General features: G+C 46.5%; 1 protein-coding gene across 1 annotated transcript in view; it reads left to right on the forward strand.

Moving 5' to 3' along the window:
- Positions 1 to 17,579, forward strand: part of tprb (translocated promoter region b, nuclear basket protein) — a 243,904-nt gene that overhangs the window by 56,816 nt on the left and 169,509 nt on the right. The window contains exons 13-16 of the mRNA XM_072511248.1: positions 6,791 to 6,898; positions 7,387 to 7,613; positions 9,531 to 9,694; positions 13,739 to 13,884. Of these exons, the coding sequence (XP_072367349.1) occupies positions 6,791 to 6,898; positions 7,387 to 7,613; positions 9,531 to 9,694; positions 13,739 to 13,884 (645 nt within the window). The remainder of the gene's footprint in view (positions 1 to 6,790; positions 6,899 to 7,386; positions 7,614 to 9,530; positions 9,695 to 13,738; positions 13,885 to 17,579) is intronic.

Here is a 17,579-nt window from a genome sequence, read left to right on the forward strand (position 1 = left end):
CGAGGGTGGAGGAGCAGGAGGTGGCTGGTTTAGGGGCGTCAATCGGGCTGGAGGAGCTGGTTAAAGGATTGGGGAGCATGCAGGCGGGGAAGGCCCCCGGGGCCGGACGGGTTCCCGGTCGAGTTTTATAGGAAGTACGCGGGTCTGCTAGGCCCGTTGCTAGTGAGGACTTTCAATAAGGCTAGGGAGGGTGGGGACCTTGCCCCCGACAATGTCCAGGGAGCTGATCTCTCTGATCCTGAAGCGGGACAAGGACCCACTGCAGTGTTGGTCGTATAGACCGATCTCGCTCCTTAATGTGGGTGCTAAGTTGCTGGCAAAAGTGCGGGCTACGAGAATTGAGGACTGTGTCCCGGGGGTAATTCATGAGGACTAGACAGGATTTGTAAAGGGCAGGCAGCTAAATACTAACGTGCGGAGGCTCCTCAACGTGATTATGATGCCCTCGGTGGAGGGAGAAGCGGAGGCAGTGGCAGTTATGGACGCGGAGAAGGCTTTCGACCGGGTGGAGTGGGAGTATCTTTGGGAAGTGTTGCGGAGGTTTGGGTTCGGCGAGGGGTTCATCAGCTGGGTCAGGCTGCTATATAGAGCCCCGGTGGAGAGTGTGGCTACAAATCGGCGGAGGTCGGAGTACTTTCTGCTGTACCGAGGGACGAGGCAGGGGTGCCCCCTGTCCCCCTTGCTGTTTGCACTGGCAATTGAGCCCTTGGCCATGGCACTAAGGGAGTCCAGGAAATGGAGGGGACTGGTCCATGGGGGAGAGGAACATGGGGTGTCGCTATATGCGGATGACCTGTTGCTGTATGTGGCAGACCCAGTGGAGGGGATGGCGGAGGTCATGCGGATCCTAAGGGAGTTTGGGGACCTCTCGGGGTATAAGTTGAATGTAGGGAAAAGTGAGCTCTTTGTGGTGCATCCAGGGGACCAGAGAAGTGGGATAGACGACCTACCGCTGAAAAGGGCGGAAAGGAGCTTTCGGTACTTGGGGATCCAGGTGGCTGGGAGTTGGGGGGCACTGCACAAACTCAATTTGATGCGGTTGGTGGAGCAGATGGAGGAGGATTTTAAAAGATGGGATGTGCTGCCACTCTCGCTGGCAGGCAGGGTGCAGTCGGTTAAAATGGTGGTCCTCCCGAGGTTTCTATTTGTGTTCCAGTGCCTTCCTATTATGATTTCCAAGGCCTTTTTCAAACGGGTAAGCAGGAGCATCATGGGTTTTGTGTGGGCAAATAAGATCCCGAGAGTAAAGAGGGTGTTTCTGGAGCGGGGTAGGGACGGGGGGGCTGGCTCTGCCGAATCTGTGCGGATACTATTGGGCAGCCAATGTGGCGATGATCTGTAAGTGGGTAATGGAGGGACGGGGCGGCGTGGAAGAGGTTGGAGATGGCGTCCTGTGTGGGCACGAGCCTGAGGGCGCTGGTGACGGCACCGCTGCCGCTCTCGCCGACAAGGTACACCACGAGTCCGGTGGTAGCGGCAACGCTGAAGATCTGGGGGCAGTGGAGGCGACACAGAGGTGAGGCCGGAGCCTCGGTTGGGTCCCCGATTCGGGAGAATCATCGGTTCGTCTCGGGAAGGATGGGTGGCGAATATTGGAGCTGGCATCGAGCAGGGATTAGGAGAATAGGGGACCTGTTCATAGATGGGATGTTTGCGAGCCTAGGGGCGCTGGAGGAGAAGTTTGGGTTACCCCCGGGAAATGCTTTCAGGTATATGCAAGTGAGGGCGTTTGTGAGGTGGCAGGTGAGGGAATTCCCGCTGCTCCTGGCACAGGGGACCCAGGACACGGTGATTTCAGGTATATGGGTTGGAGAGGGCAGGGTCTCGGCGATCTACCAGGAGCTGAAAAAAGAGGAGGAGGCCGCGGTAGAGGAGCTAAAGGGCAAGTGGGAGGAGGAGCTTGGGGAGGAGATAGATGAGGGTCTGTGGGCTGATGCCCTGAGTAGGGTTAATTCTTCCTCCTCTTGCGCCAGGCTTGGCCTAATACAATTCAAGGTTCACAGAGCGCTTATGCGGGGGCGAGGATGAGTAGGTTCTTTGGGGTGGAGGACAGGTGTGGGAGGTGCTCGGGGAGTCCGTCAAATCATGTCCACATGTTCTGGTCGTGCCCGGCACTGGAGGGGTCTTGCGAGGACTATGTCCAAGGTGGTGAAAGTCCAGGTCAAGCTGAGTTGGGGGTTGGCATTGTTTGGGGTAACGGACGAGCCGGGAGTGCAGGAGGCGAAAGAGGCCGGTATCCTGGCCTTTGCGTCCCTGGTAGCCCGGCGGAGGATCTTGTTATTATGGAAGGACGCTAAGCCCCCCAGTGTGGAAGCCTGGATAAATTACATGGCAGGGTTCATTAAGCTGGAGAGGATAAAATTTGCCTTACGAGGGTCTGTGCAGGGTTTCTTCAGGCGGTGGCAACCGTTCCTAGACTATCGCGGAGCGTTAGAAGGAGGTCAGCAACCCGGGGGGGGGGGCTTCCCTACGAGTACCTTTAAATGTCGTATGGGGGGGCTATTGTACATGGGGGAACCCAATGTGAATGTTTTGTACAATGTTTAATTGTTGTGTTTGCGTTTTGTTTCTTTTATCTTCTGTTATTGGGGGGGGGGGGTTTGTCAAAATTTTGTTGGAAACCTTGAATAAACATTTTTTTTTTTTTTAAACTGTTGAGCTGCTGTCATATCGGGCTTTGTCTAGCTCCCCCAATTGTTGCTATTTATGCTCCCCAGCCAGCACGTCTCTCATAACAATATTCATCCATGCTGCTATCCAAATATTCATCCCGTAGGCCCTGGTTGATGGTCCCAATTAATTGAATCAGTCTATCTGGCAGCGGTGATATCTAATTATTTCAACATGCTAAAGATCTTGATAATTCTGCGATGTTCTGTTCTGGGACCTCTGCACTTTGTGGTTTTAATAAATGACTTGGATGAGGTAGTGGAAGGGTGGGTTAGTACGTTTGCCAATGACAAGAAGGTTGGTGGAGTTGCAGATAGTGTTGAGGGCAGTTGTAGGTTGCCAGGACATTGCCAGGATGCAGAGCTGGGCTGAGAAGTGGCAAATGGAGTTCAGCCTTGATAAATGTGAAGTGATTCATTTTGAAAGCTGAATGAAGGATTAAAGGCAGGATTCTTGGAAGTGTGGAGGAACAGAGGGATCTTGGGGTCCAAGTACATAGATCCCTCAAAGTTGCCACCCAGGGTTGTTAAGGCGTATGGTGTGTTGGCTTTCATTAACTGGGGGATTGAGTTTAAGAGCCGCGAGGTTTTGCTGAAGCTTTATAAAACCCTGGTTAGACCACGCTTGGAATGTTGTGTCCAGTTCTGGTCGCCTCATTTTCGGAAGGGTGTGGATGCTTTGGAGAGGATGCAGAGGAGATTTACCAGGATGCTGCCTGGAGCGGAGGGCATGTCTTATTAAGAAAGGTTGAGGGAGCTAGGCCTTTTCTCACGGGAGCGAAGAAAGAAGAGATGTGACTTGATAGAGGTGTACAAGGTGAGGAGAGGCATGGATAGAGTGGGTAGCCAGAGACTTTTCCCCAAGGTGGAAATGACTGTCACATGGGGATGTAATTTTAAGGTGATTGGAGGAAGGTATGGGGGAGATGTCAGAGGTAGGTTACGTCGAGAGTGGTGGGTGCGTGGAATGCACTGCCAGCAGAGGTGGTGGAGTCAGAATCATTAGGGACATTTAAGCAACTCTGGGACAGGCACATGGACACAAGTAAATTGAAGGGGTGTAGGTTAGGTTGATCTTAGATTAGGATAAATGGTCGGGCCCGTATTGTGCTGTACTGTTCTATGTTCGAGAATTCGGGATCTTTCACATCACCAAAACCTCCCTCATCTCCCATTCCTCCTCCAGTGGCTCCAGTTTATACAGGTCCCAAGAGGGATCCTGGAAGGCACCCATTTCACAAACCCTGCATCGTCCCAATTGGGGCCATATACGCTTGCCAGCGCTTCCAACCTCCCCTCCAATGCGCCAGTTACGATCGCGTACCTGTCCCCCTGAACAGCCATCACCTTTTCCATCTGAAAACCTCTCCCTCTTCTCCACCAATATTGCCACCCCCTGAGCTCTACCATCACACCCCAAATGAAACATCTGACTCACCCAACCCTCCCCCAAGTCTCACCTGATCCTTCGCCCTTAAATGGGTCTCCTGCAGCATCACCACATCAACCTTTAAACTAAAGTGCACGAAAACTCTCGCTCTCTTCACCGGTCCCCAACCCCTCTCACCACGATTCTGACCTGAGGTGTTTCACACCACAACCCACCCCCACACCCATCCACTTCCTCACACTTCACCCATTATCGATCCCTTTGCCCCACCATTCACACCTCTCACGTCCATTGAAACCTGCTTGACCAGGCTTCAATGACCCTGGCACCTCCCCCACCACACTCCTGTTCACTCGGCAACCTTCGTTTGCTCGTGCGATGATACCTACCAGAGGCTCCCCTCCTCCGTAACCTGGCCGGACATGCCCAAAAACCCACATCCCTGAAACCAAAAAACAATATGGAATTGCACCCATAGGAACAAAGACAAACAAAACTCAAAATATGTAAACACAACTCCCATTCAAGAAAGCGAAAACAAACCCATTCAAGAAACCGAAAACAAAACCCCAAACAAATAGAAAACCCTCCATAAGAAAAATTCATCCCCACCAACAAAGTCCATCTCAGTCCCAGTCCTTCAGCCTTAACTGATGCCTCCAACTTCTTGAAATAAAAATCCCTGGAATTGTGAGTCACACTCGACTTCACAGGCTAGACCACCCCAAATCTCACACCGCTGCCATACAATGCTGGGTTCACCCACCCAAAGACCGGCCGCCTTCTTGCCAGCTTCTGCCATCGGGACTTGGTATATTTGGATACCAGTGCCTTCCCATCGCGCCTCTGCTTTGCACAGCTCAAAACCATCTCCTTCTTGAGGTAACTGAAAGCAAAGTGTAACTGCCTGTGATGACTCGTTCGCTTTAGGCTTTGGCCTGAGGACTGATGTGCCCTGTCCCAACTGGCAGAGGGAGGATTCTTCCCCCTCCCCCATCAACTGCACAAACACCTTTGCAAAGTACTCTGTCGGCCTCGGGGCCCTTCCACTCAGGCAGGTCCACGATTCTCAGATTTTGCATCCTCGCCCTGTTCTCCAGGTCCTCCACCGTGGCTCTGAGACCTTTGTTGACCTCTGCCACTCTCTGCAGCTCCTCACCCATCAGGGCGAACTGGCTGCTGTGTTGCGACAGTGCCTCCTCCACCCCCTTCAACTTCTCTCCTTGGTCCCACACCTTGACTGGTGTCTCCATCACAGCCTTTACTGGGGCAATCGCCTCCTACACCCACTTTCATTGCAGTCATCATCTCCCTCCAAACCACCTCCATATGCTTGGCAAACAGCCTCTCGAACTCCACTGACATCTTCTTATTCAGACTTTGCATCATGAGGGGAGCGGCCCCACATGTTAAACCACCCTCGCCATTTTTCTTCCTGTACGTCTCGCAGCCTCGCTCGACCTCTTCTTTCCAGCACCCTTTTGGGTCTTCGACATTTCTTGTCTTCCTTATAACTTAGCACACCTTATAACTTCCCACACCAACTCATTCACAACATACCCCTGAAACCTGGCGTAAAAGGCCAAAAATCAGAAACTAGTAGGATCCACCTAACGTGCGACACCCACCTACCATATCGCCACTGGAAGTCGCCTACTGCAATCATCTTTTGTAAAATTCTAAGACAGGAACTTGGAGACTAATCATATGTTCATGCGTTCAGTCTGATCAATAATGAGCAGTAAGGTGTACCTTGTATGCAGATTTTGTTAACTGCCATTTGGTTTGATTCTGCAGTGGTTGACATTGTACTCTAATCCAGAGAGAATTCCATGAAGCTATTTGAACTCTCCCAAAGATATGTATTTTAATAAGTTGTTTCAGCTGCAGACTTTCACATTTGAGACAGTGTAACTATATGCATGAGGAAGTGTGGCCTCTGCAATTTTGGTGTCAAAAAAGCAATTGAGCTCCAGTATTTTTCAGTGCAATTATTTTACAAACATTAAGATTTTTTTCATGATTTTTCTCAGCAATCCAATTGTCCACCATTTATTGTAATGATGAATGCCTATTGCATTCTATATCCTGTCCTAGCCTGATGGAATAATCAACTTTGAAAGTTCTTTTAAGATTACTGATTATCAGAATACAAATTCACTAATATAGCATATGCTGTGAAATTAGACAAAATAAAAATTACAACCTCAACTTTTCTCCAATATTGTATCAATAAACTGCAAAAGCATAGAGAAATGTTTGACAGAGGTATTGCCGCAATGTTGTCTGTTTATAAACCTACTTTTTGACTTCAAAGTACCCACTAAAGTCACTCTTGACCTATGTTAATGGACGGTTACTGAAGATTCTGCACAATCCCTTCATTGTGTTGATAATTTTGATAAACATTGGTTCTAAAAGTAAATGTATACCTCAAAGCAAACTACAAAGCTTAGATTTTTTTCTTTTTTTAAATTTAAAATACCCAATTCTTTTCCAATTAAGGGGAAATTCAGCATGACCAATCCACCTACCTTGCTCATCTTTGGGTTTGTGGGGGTGAGAGCCACGCAGATGCAGGGAGAATGTGCAAACTCCACACGGCCAGGATCGAACCAGAGTCCTTGATGCCGCGTGGCAGCAATGCTAACTACTGATGACTTGTTCAGCTTAATGAGAAAGATCACTATAGTGGGATTCACCACATTGGTTAAAACGTCTTTCTTTGTAGGAAATCCGCCGTTTGCAAAGAGGTACTGATGAGGCAAATAAGCATTCTTCACTGCTCAGCAGGGAGAGCCAGAGATTAAAAATGCAAGTGCGAGACCTCTCTCAGCAGGTTGGTAATTTTTACCTTTAGTATACATGTTGTGTGTGGGTGGTGGTGGTGGTGGTGGTTGGGGGGGGGAAGGAGGAGAAACAGGCCCATACCTATTTTTCCCAATTGCTGTTGAAATGGAGAGGGAGTGAAATATATAACCAAGTTAATAGACTAGCAAAGCTTCTGTTGCAGTAGCTGATCTTGGTTACTATCAGTAGGTGTGCTATATTGGTAATCATTATAATTGATAACCTTTCACATTCACCATTGTTTGGCACTGAAATCTTTACAGAGAAAAAGCTAAAAGCAAATATTGCATGATTCAATTGTATCTGCAGAGGTGTACTTGCCATTTTCCCTCATTTGTTTACATGTACTTGTATCTTCTCTTGCAATGTTGTCAAAATACTCAATTATTAAACACATTAGAGTAGGCGTGTCATTGCTCTATTTGCTGCACACCTGACCTCCAACATAAACCAGCTAAGCCCTTTTTTGCGATTCAGAATAGAGTTCTTTTGATGGAACTGGAGGATGCTCGTGGGAATCATATTCTGCGTGAAGATGAAGTTAGTTCTGCTGACATAACTAGTTCTTCTGAAGTCATTACACAGCATCTCGTAACTTATCGTAACGTTGAAGAGTTGCAACAACAGAATCAACAACTGCTGGTAGCCATTCGTGAACTTGCTGAGAAACAGGAACAGGAGGAAGAAGAAAAAACTTCAACACGGTAAATACTTGATTCATTTGAGACCATTTTGATTTATTACAATTCTAATGCAGACCTGATGCACAGTGTTCATCACAAACAAGAGGTTCCTGGTTGCCTTTTCCTTTGCGTTCCCATCCCATATGTATGTATATTGTTAAGAACCCAGCTGATGAGTGCCAAGATATTCTGCTTCCCTGAACAGAAACTTGGAATGCCGGTTGTTAAACTTGTCAATTTGATATAATGTGAGGAAAGATGTGAAGACCAGGAAATAATATTCCAGTCTTTTTGTAATAATTAAATAAAATAAATGTTAAAAAGTAACACAAATAAGAAAAGCATCTAAAAACGTACACTTGCTACATTAATGGCAGTACACTATTCATTTAAATTGGCCCAGTTCCAAATCCCTCTACTTTGCGAACCTCAAAGCTAAACCTCCCCAAACAGCATCCCATAGGTTTTAAACTATTAGCAAAACCCAGCAATAGTTACTGCCCTTGGCATCTATATCTCCTTGAGGTTGCTTCTGGCTTAAAATTGGGATGAAATTGCTGTTCAAACACCATTCCTTTTGGCATTTGCTATTTTGGAAATTAACACAGCTTCCTTATATGTGGCTGTGACCTTGGATCAGCCCTTATAAAAGATGAACTCTGCCATTGATATACTGCCTTTTCTTTTTACCTTCTCTGAACTACTTGTCCTAGAGGTCCCTCTTAATGACATTTCTGACATGAGCTCACCCTTTTAGAATGCACGTGTGACATTTGCCCTCATCTCTTTTACCATCTTTGCCTTAACTCCTGAAATTATATGTCCTATTGTTGTCCACTTCTCTCAGGTGAATCATAGAATCCCTACAGTGCTGAAGGAGGCTATTCCGCCCATCGTCTCTACCGACCCTCTGAAAGAGCATCCTAACCTCAACCCACTCCCCCCAGTATCCCCGTAACCTTGCTGAACTTGCAGGCCAATTTTAACATGGCCAATCCACCGGACCTGCACATCTTTGGACTGTGGGAGGAAACCGGAGCATCTGGAGGACACCCAAACAGACACGGAGAGAATGTGCAAACTCCACTAATAGTGACCCAAGGTTGAACTTCAACCCGGGTCCCTGGCATTGTAATGAAGCACTGCTTACCACTGTGCCACCTTGCTGCCCTCATCTGTTCAGTGTTGTTAGGGTAATCCACATATGACTAACTCCGTTCCTTCCCATCCCATCCAATCTGTCTTCCTAACCAGTTCTCATATAAAAATAGTTTGGCCTGTTAAATGCACCCCTCCAGAGCATATTTGCAATTATTAGATTCCTTGGTTTTACTTTATCACAACTTCTTGACAAATCTTGCCTCATCTGGGTGAGGAAGATTTAATTTACTTTATAAATAATGATGTGCCATTTACAAAACTCAAGCCATCTTTCTCACTTTCTGCTAACATCCACATGTTTCTGGTGTTCTATAACATGATCTTGTTCCCAGCTTTTGTGCCTTGCTAGTGCATATTCAGAATTCTTTGTTAATTCGGCTCTTTTTTGCCCTTAAATTTCACATTTTACTTGCACATCTCTTTATCCAAACTATTGCATCTCCATGACTTCTGTCCTTTGTAAGTTGCATTCACTCTGCGTCTACAGATTAATTTATGAATTCCCTTCATGTTCCTTCATAACAACCGTGCCAGGCTATTTTCTGAACCTATGCACCCATTGTTGATTTCTTCAAGATAATGCTTGCTCTCTGCTCCTCCGTAAAATAAAAGTTATTGCATGCTTTTTTCCATGCTCATTTCTTCCCTCTCTCAATGTCTCTGTCTCATTGAGGCCCCTCTCGACAAAATATAGCACATTATATTAATCAGCCTCAATGTTGCTTATGGTTCTGAGGCATCACTTCAGCAGCTTGAGAAAATCTTTTTGAATTCTAGAATTTCTGAGCTTGAGTTGAATCTTGCGGAAGCCTTGAATGAACTTGGACGACTTCGTGATGCACGGACTCATCAAATGCAGCTGGTAGAATCAATTGTACGGCAGCGTGATATGTACCGCATACTACTTGCACAGATGACTGGAGTGACCATTCCAGTCCAGGGTAAGGAGTGACACACCAGACATAATTTAACTCTGAGGAATGTTTATTATAAATGCTGTCCCTCTTTGTAGACTAAATTGCGAGCGCAATCCTTTTCAGAATGAGTTGCCCTTCTATAGAGTAGGTTTGTTTGAACTAGATACTTGAACAGTTGCTTATCTGTTCTGAGACACCAAAATTTGGCTTGCTGTTTAACACTGCGGCATGGGGCTGTTAAACCCTACAATTACTTTTTTAAAAAATAATAAATTTAAGTGTATCCAATTGAGGGGCAATTTTGCATTGGGTATTGCCAAAATTGGGAGCGCTGTGTCGCAGTCGGGCAATAGCCTGACATAGTCATACTCCAAGAATCATACTGCACAGAAAATGTCCCAGACACCACCATTGCCATTCCTGGTTATGTCCTGTCCCACTGGCAGGACAGATGCAGCAGAGGTGGCGGCACAGTGATATACAGTTGGGCAGGTGTTGCCTTGGGAGTCCGCAGCATCGACTCTGGGCCCCATGAAGTCTCGTGGCTTCAGGTCAAAGATGGGCAAGTAAACCTTCTGTTGATTACCACGCACCACCCCCCACAGCTGATGAATCAGCGCTCCTCCATTTTGAACACCATTTGGAAGAGGCGCAGTATGTAATCTGGGTGGGGGCCTTCAATGTCCGCCATCAAGAGTGGCTCGGTAGTACCACCACATGCCAAGCTGGCTGGGACCGAAAGGACATAGCTGCTAGACTGGGTCTGAAAAAGGTGGTGAGGGAACCAACAAGCGGGAAAGACATACCTGACCTCATCTTCACCAATCAGTCTGTTGCAGATGCATCTGTCCGTGACGGTATCGGTAAGAGTACCACACCGTCCTTATGGAGACTGAAGTCCTGTCTTCACATTGAGGATACTGTCCATTGTGTAGTGCGGCATTACCAGCTTGCTGAACGGGATGGAGTTCAAACAGCTAGCAACTGGGTATCCATGAGGCGCTGTGGGCCATCAGCAGCCTAATTGGATTCTACCACAATCTGTAAATTAGTGGCCTGGCATATCTCCCACTCTTATCATTACCACAAAGCTAGGAAACAAACCCTGGTTCAGTGAAGTGTCCAGGAGGGAATGCTAGAATCAGCACCAGGCCTGCCTAAACATGAAGTGCCAACCTGGTGAAGCTACAACACAGAACTAAATGTGCCAAACAGCATAAGCAGCAAGCAATAACGGAGCTAAGCAATCCCACAATCAACGGCACAGTGGTTAGCACTGCTGCCCCACAGCTCTAGGGACCCGGGTGACTGGAGTTGCACTTTCTCCCTGTGTCTGCGTGGGTTTCCTCCGGGTGCTCCGGTTTCCTCCCACAGTCCAAAGATGTGCATCTTAGATGGATTGGCCATGCTAAATTGCTCATAGTGTCAAAAAAAAGGTTAGGTGGGGATAGGGTGGAGGCTTCTGTCGGGTGTTCTTTCCAAGGACTGGTCCAGACTCGATGGGCCGAATGGCCGCCTCCTGCGCTGTAAATTCTATTATCAGATCCAAAGTCTGCAGTCCTGCCACATGCAGCCATGAATAGTGATGGACAATTAACTGCATAGAGGAGGAAGCTCCACAATTATCCCCAATCTCAATGATGGAGGAGCCCAGTACGTGAGTGCAAAAGATAAGACTGAAGCATTCACCATAATCTTTGGCCGGAAGTACCAAGTGGGTGGTACATCGCAGTCTCCTCCAGGCCCCCCTAGCACAACAGATGTTAGTTTTCAGCCAATTTGGTTCACTCCACATGATATCAAGAAACAGCTGAAGGCACTGGATACTGCAAAGGCTGTGGGCCCTGACAGTATTGTGGCAATAATGCTGAAGGCTTGTGCTGCAGAACTTGCCGCTCCTTGAGCCAAGCTGTTCCAGGACCTCTATAACACTCGCATCTACCTGGCAATGTGGGAAATTGTCCAGGTATGTCCTGTAGACAAGAAACAGAACAAATCCAACTCTGCCAAATAACTCCCCATCAGTCTATACTCTATAATCAGTAAACTGCTGTCCATGTGGACATTTTCCCCGTGTCTGCATGGGTCTCAACCCCACAACCCAAAGATGAGCAGGGTAGGTGGATTGGCCACGATAAATTGCCCCTTAATTTGGAAAATAAACGAATTGGGCACTCATTTATTTTTTTTAAAATATCAGTGCAGTATTGGAAGCGGTCATCAATAGTGCTATCACACAACTCTTACTGATAACCTGCTCACTGATGCTCAGTTTTGGCTCTGCCAGGACAACTCCACTCCTTACTCATTACAGTCTTGATTCAAACATGAACAGAAGGACTAAACTTCAAAGGAAAGGTGAGAGTGACTGACCTTGACATGAAGGCAGTACTTGACCGAGTATGGCATCAGGGAGCCCTAGCAAAACTGGATTCAATGGGAATTGGGGAGAAACCACTAACTGGATTCAATGGGAATTGGGGAGAAATCACTCCGCTGGTTGGAGTCCTACAGAGCACAAAGGTAGATGTTTGTGGTTGTTGGGAGGTCTGCCATTTCAGTCCTGGGACATCACTGCAGGAGCTTTTCAGGGTAGTATCTTTGGCCCAACCATCTTCAGCTGCTTAATCAATGACCTTCCATCATAAGATCACAGTAAGAAGTCTTACAACACCAGGTTAAAGTCCAACAGGTTTGAATCTCCATATCATAAGATCAGACTTGGGGATATTCGCTGATAACTGCACTATTCACAACAACGCCGATACTGAAGCAATCCATGTCTAACTGCAACAAGACCAGGACAATATTCAGGCTTGGGCTGACAAGTGACAAGTTACATTCCTGCCATGCAAGTGCCAGGAAGTGGCCATCTCCAGAAAGAGCGGATCTAACCCATCATCCCAGAACATTTGGTAGCATAACCACTGTGGGATTCCGCGATGGTAATCATTGCTGCCTCAGGATTCGGGTTCAATTCCAGCCTTGGGTAACTGTCTGTGTGAAGTTTGCACGTTCTCCTTGGTGTCTGCGTGGATTTCCTCCAGGTGCTCCAGTCCGTCTTCTCTCCTCTTCTTCTTCTTCTTCTTTCCCCCCCCCCCCCCCCCCCCCAAACAGTCCAAAGGTATGCCGGTTAGATGGATTGGTCATGATCAAAGCCCGAGTTTAGGGAATATGGGGGGGCGGGGTCGCCTAACCGTCCACCCTCTGGATGTTAAGAAACTGAATTGGACTAGCCATATACAGACAGGTTATCAGAGCAGGTCAAAGGCTAGGAATCCTGTGGCGAGTCACTTGACCACCTGACTACCCAAAACCTGTGCACCTTCGACAAGGCATATACTCTCCACTTGCCTGGATAAGTGCAGCTCCAATATCACCCAAGAAGCTCAACACCATCCAAGGCAAAGGAGTCTCCTTGATTATCACCCCTTCCACAATCAATCCTTCTGCCATCGACATACACTTGTAGCAGAGTACCACTTTCAAGATGCATTGCATAAATTCAGCAAGGATGCTTGGCAGCACCTTCCAAACCCAAGACCATTACCATCTCGATGGACAAGAGCACCTGATATCTGGGAACAGCACCACCTGGAGGTTTCCCTCCAAGCCACTCACCATCCTAACTCGATCACGGTTCCTTTGTTGTCGCTGGGACAAAAGTCTGGATTCCCTCCCTAATATCGCAGTCGGGGTCCTTCACCAAATGGACTGCAGTGGTTCAAGAAGACAGCACAGCATCACCTTCGGAAGGGCCACCAGGAGTGGGCAATAAATGTTGATCCAGCCAGTGACCTCTACAACCCAGAAATAAATTTTTTAAAAACATGCAATTGAGTATGGGGTGAGGTAGAGCTGCTAGAGATGGCGGGCTGGGAGGCTAACCAGAATTGGATTGAAGCTGACCTGGATAAGATTTTCGGAGAAGTGAAAGTTGACAATCCTTTTGATGGAGAGCTCCTCTTAAAGTTATGCAAATTAATTTAGTTTAAGTTCTTTAATTTTTTTTTAAGCTTCCAAGGTAGTATAAAAAAGACTGGTGCTGTAATTTTTGTCATCATTCAGGTCCAGCAACAGAGGGTATGTCTTTAATTTCGTCCACTCCAAAACCGTGCCCAGGGAAACCAAAATCAGTGCCACAAATGACCTCCACTCCAGCTCCTGCAGTGGAATCCACGGAGCTTGTGCAAGCAAGGACCGCACTTAAACAGGTAGGAAGGATAATGCGTGTAATACAAATGTGAGGTAATGCATTTTGGAAGGTCTAATACAGGTTGGAAATATACAGTAAATGGCCCCTTAGGAGTATTGACAGGCAGAGAGATCTGGGCATGCAGGTTCACAGATTACAAAGTGTCAGACAGACGGAGAGGCATATGGTATGCGTGCCTTCATTGGTCGGGGCATTGAGTATAAAAATTGGCAGGTCATGCTCAGCTGTACAGAATCGTTGTTAAGCCACATTTGGAATATTGCGTACAATTCTGGTCACCACACGAGCAGAAGGATGTGGAGGTTTTGGAGAGGGTAGAGAAGAGGTTTACCAGGATGTTGCCAGATCGGGAGAGTTTTAGCTGTATGGGGAGGTTGCATAAACTTGGATTGTTTTCACTGGAACGACGGAGGGTGAGTGGCGATCTGATGAGGTTTACAAAATTGAGTGGCATGGACAGTGGATAGTCAGATGTTTTTTCCCAGGGTGGAAAAATCAATTACTAGGATACATAGACACATAGAAGATAGGACAAGAGGAGGGGTTTTGGCCCTTAAAGCTGCTCCGCCATTTATCACTATCATGGCTGGTCATCCAACTCGATAGCCTAATCCTGCTTTCTCACAGGAAAGATGTGAGGCGGAAAGCTTAGAGGGGATGTGCGAGGCAAGTTTGTTTTAGAGGGTGATGTGCGCTTGGAATGCGCTGCCAGGGGAGGTGGTGGAAGCAGATACAATTGCGGCGTTTAAGAAGCATCTTGACTAATACATGAATAGGATGGGGATAGAGGGATATAGACCCGGGAAGTGCAGAAGGTTGAAGAATAGGCTGGCATCATGATCGACGCAGACTTGGACTGAAGTTCCTGTTACTGTGCTGTACTGTTTTTTGTTTTCTTTCACAGACTGCTAGCTTCATTGAGCTAATCCTGTGCCTGGGTTTCTCAGAATTTCAGTGTTCCGACTGCCCCAAGCTATAAAAGACTCAAGGCTACTCTGTCCCCATCTGTCTCATACAGAACCAACCACCTTCCGCTGTTTTCAAGTCTTTGATTTCTACGCCATAACTGCACTAAACAGCTCCCAGGCCTTTGCAGAGCTGCAAACCACACAGTACCTGAAAAACTCTCAGCTGCACCAAATGGCTCCGAGGACTGTCCTGAGCCCTAACTCCATGGAACCTGCTAACAGCAGCATCTGCTTGGTTCTGAGCCTCTTCCTTTGCTGCAGATAAATTTAAACCAGAGTATCTTCTTGAGCTTCACCCAAATTTGTGATGTCATAGGCTGCTCTAGTCTGTTCTCAAACTGATCTCCAAGCCAGTTATCCCTCCATCATATTTCTCCAGCTAAGTGAATCCTTCTACTGTTTTATTGCTCCACTTCCTCTATTCTAACTCCTAAGCAAACATGAATAACCTTCTGAACTGCCATTTTCTTTTTGGTGCTCGGCAATCTGTAAAGCCCAGCATTTTAATTAACTTGGACAACAATAATCATCTCAGCACAAAATATTAGCTCATGATCCAAGTTAATACTTTAAATAAGTGTAACAGTCCTCAATGTCCAAAAATCCACCTCAGGAGTAAACTAATATTTAATTATCTTGTGTTTTAAATGCTTTGATAGGTAATGACTAGGCAGTGCCATCTACCTTACTTATATGGATCAGTTCGATCTGCATATGTACCTTGTCAACCTATCTTCTGGAGTTTTTAGCCAAGCCATTTCCATCGTAGTTCACAATATTGGAGTAATATTCCTCATCAACTTAATTTGCATTATCGTATAATCATCACATTCAGCCAGTAGTGTTGGGATTTGAGGTTCAGTCTTCTCCATAAATGCCTTGGTCAACCAGAAAGGCCACTGAAGAGCTCAAGCAGGGAGTTAGGAGGGCAAAAAGGCGTCACGGAATGTCCTTGGCAGACAGGATTAAGGAGAATTCCAAGGCATTTTATACGTATATTAGGAACAAGAGGGTAGCTAGAGAAAGAGTTGGTCCACTCGAGGACAAAGGAGGGAAATTATGCGGAGAACCAAAGGAAGTAGGTGAGATGCTAAATGAGTATTTTGCATCTGTATTCAAAAAGGAGAGGGACACGTTGATTGGTGGAATGTGGAAACACTTTCGAACAGGTCTTTATTATGAGGGAGGAAGTGGTAGGTGTGTTAAAAAGCATTGAGGTAGACAAATCCCCAGAGCCATATGGCATCTATCCCAAATTACTGAGGGAGACGAGATGAAATCGTTGGGCCTCTAACAGAAATCTTTGTGTCCTCGATGGCCACAAGTAAGATTCCAGAGGATTGGAGGATAGCCAATGTTGTACCGTTATTTAAGAAGGGTTGCAAGGATAACCCAGGTAATTATAGGCCAGTGAGCTTGACGTCCGTGATAGTGAAATTGTTAGAAAAGATTCTCATAGGATCTATGCGCATTTGGAAGTGACTGGTCTTATTTGCGACAGACAGCATGGTTTTGTACGAGGCAGCTCATGTCCCACTAATTTAATTGAGTTTTTTGAGGAGGTGACAAAAATGATTGACAGGGGAAGGGCTGTGGATGTTGTCAACCTGGACTTCAGTAAAGCATTTGATAAGGTCTCTCATGGCAGGCTGGTGCAAAAGATTAAATCACATAGGGTCAGGGGCGAACTAGCTGGATGGATTCAGAACTGGCTTGGCCATAGAAGCCAAAGGTTAGCAGTGGAAGGGTGTTTTTTCGAATGGGGGTCTACAACTAGTGATGTTCCGCAGGAATCGGGACTGGGACCTCTGCTGTTTGTAATATATCTAAATGACTTTGAAAACTTAGCAGGTCTGATTAGCAAGTTTGCAGATGATACTAAGATTGCAGGAGTTGTGAGTAGTGATGAAGATTGTCAGAGAATACAGCAGGATATAGATAGGCTGCAAAATTGACGGAGAAATGGCAGATGGAAGTTGACCTGGACAAATGCGAGGTGATGCATTTTGGTAGATCCAATTCAGGTGGAAGCTAAAAATAAATGGCAGAACCATCAGGAGCATAGACACACCAGAGATCTGGGTGTGCAGGTCCACAGATCCTTAAAAGTGGCAGCACAGATGGAAATGGTGGTAAAGAAAGCATATGGTATGCTTGCTTTCGTCGAACGGGGTATTGAGTATAAAAGCTCGCAAATTATGTTATAGTTATATAGAATGTTGGTCAGGCCACATTTGGAATACTGTCAAATTCTGGTCACCACACTACCAGAAGGACGTGGAGGCTTTGGCGAGAGTACAGAAATGGTTTACCAGGATGGTTATCTGGTATGGAGCGTATTAGCTGATGTGTTGGGTGTTCTGGATCACATACAGGTCACTAACACTTGAAATAGTGCAACACTATTTTATTAAATCATTAACTGTTTAAACTTACTTAGACTGTGGGTTAATACGATACTTTAACTAATTTAACTAAAGACCTTTGCCTTGTCCTAACCAGTCGATGCACTCAGCACATGGTGAATGTCTGTGTTGCAGGCTGTGCGCTCTGTCCTCCTGGCTAGCTGCAACTCGAATGAGCGGGAACTCTGATGCCCCCTGTCTTTATAATGCGTGTGCTCTCACTGGTGATTGGCTGCGGTGTTGATTGGTCCCACTGTGTGTCCATCAGTGTGTGTCTGCACCATGATATACTGGTGTATATTATGACATTAGCTATGAGG

The sequence above is a fragment of the Scyliorhinus torazame genome, chromosome 7 (genome assembly GCF_047496885.1).
Source record: "Scyliorhinus torazame isolate Kashiwa2021f chromosome 7, sScyTor2.1, whole genome shotgun sequence".
NCBI classification, from domain to species: domain Eukaryota; kingdom Metazoa; phylum Chordata; class Chondrichthyes; order Carcharhiniformes; family Scyliorhinidae; genus Scyliorhinus; species Scyliorhinus torazame.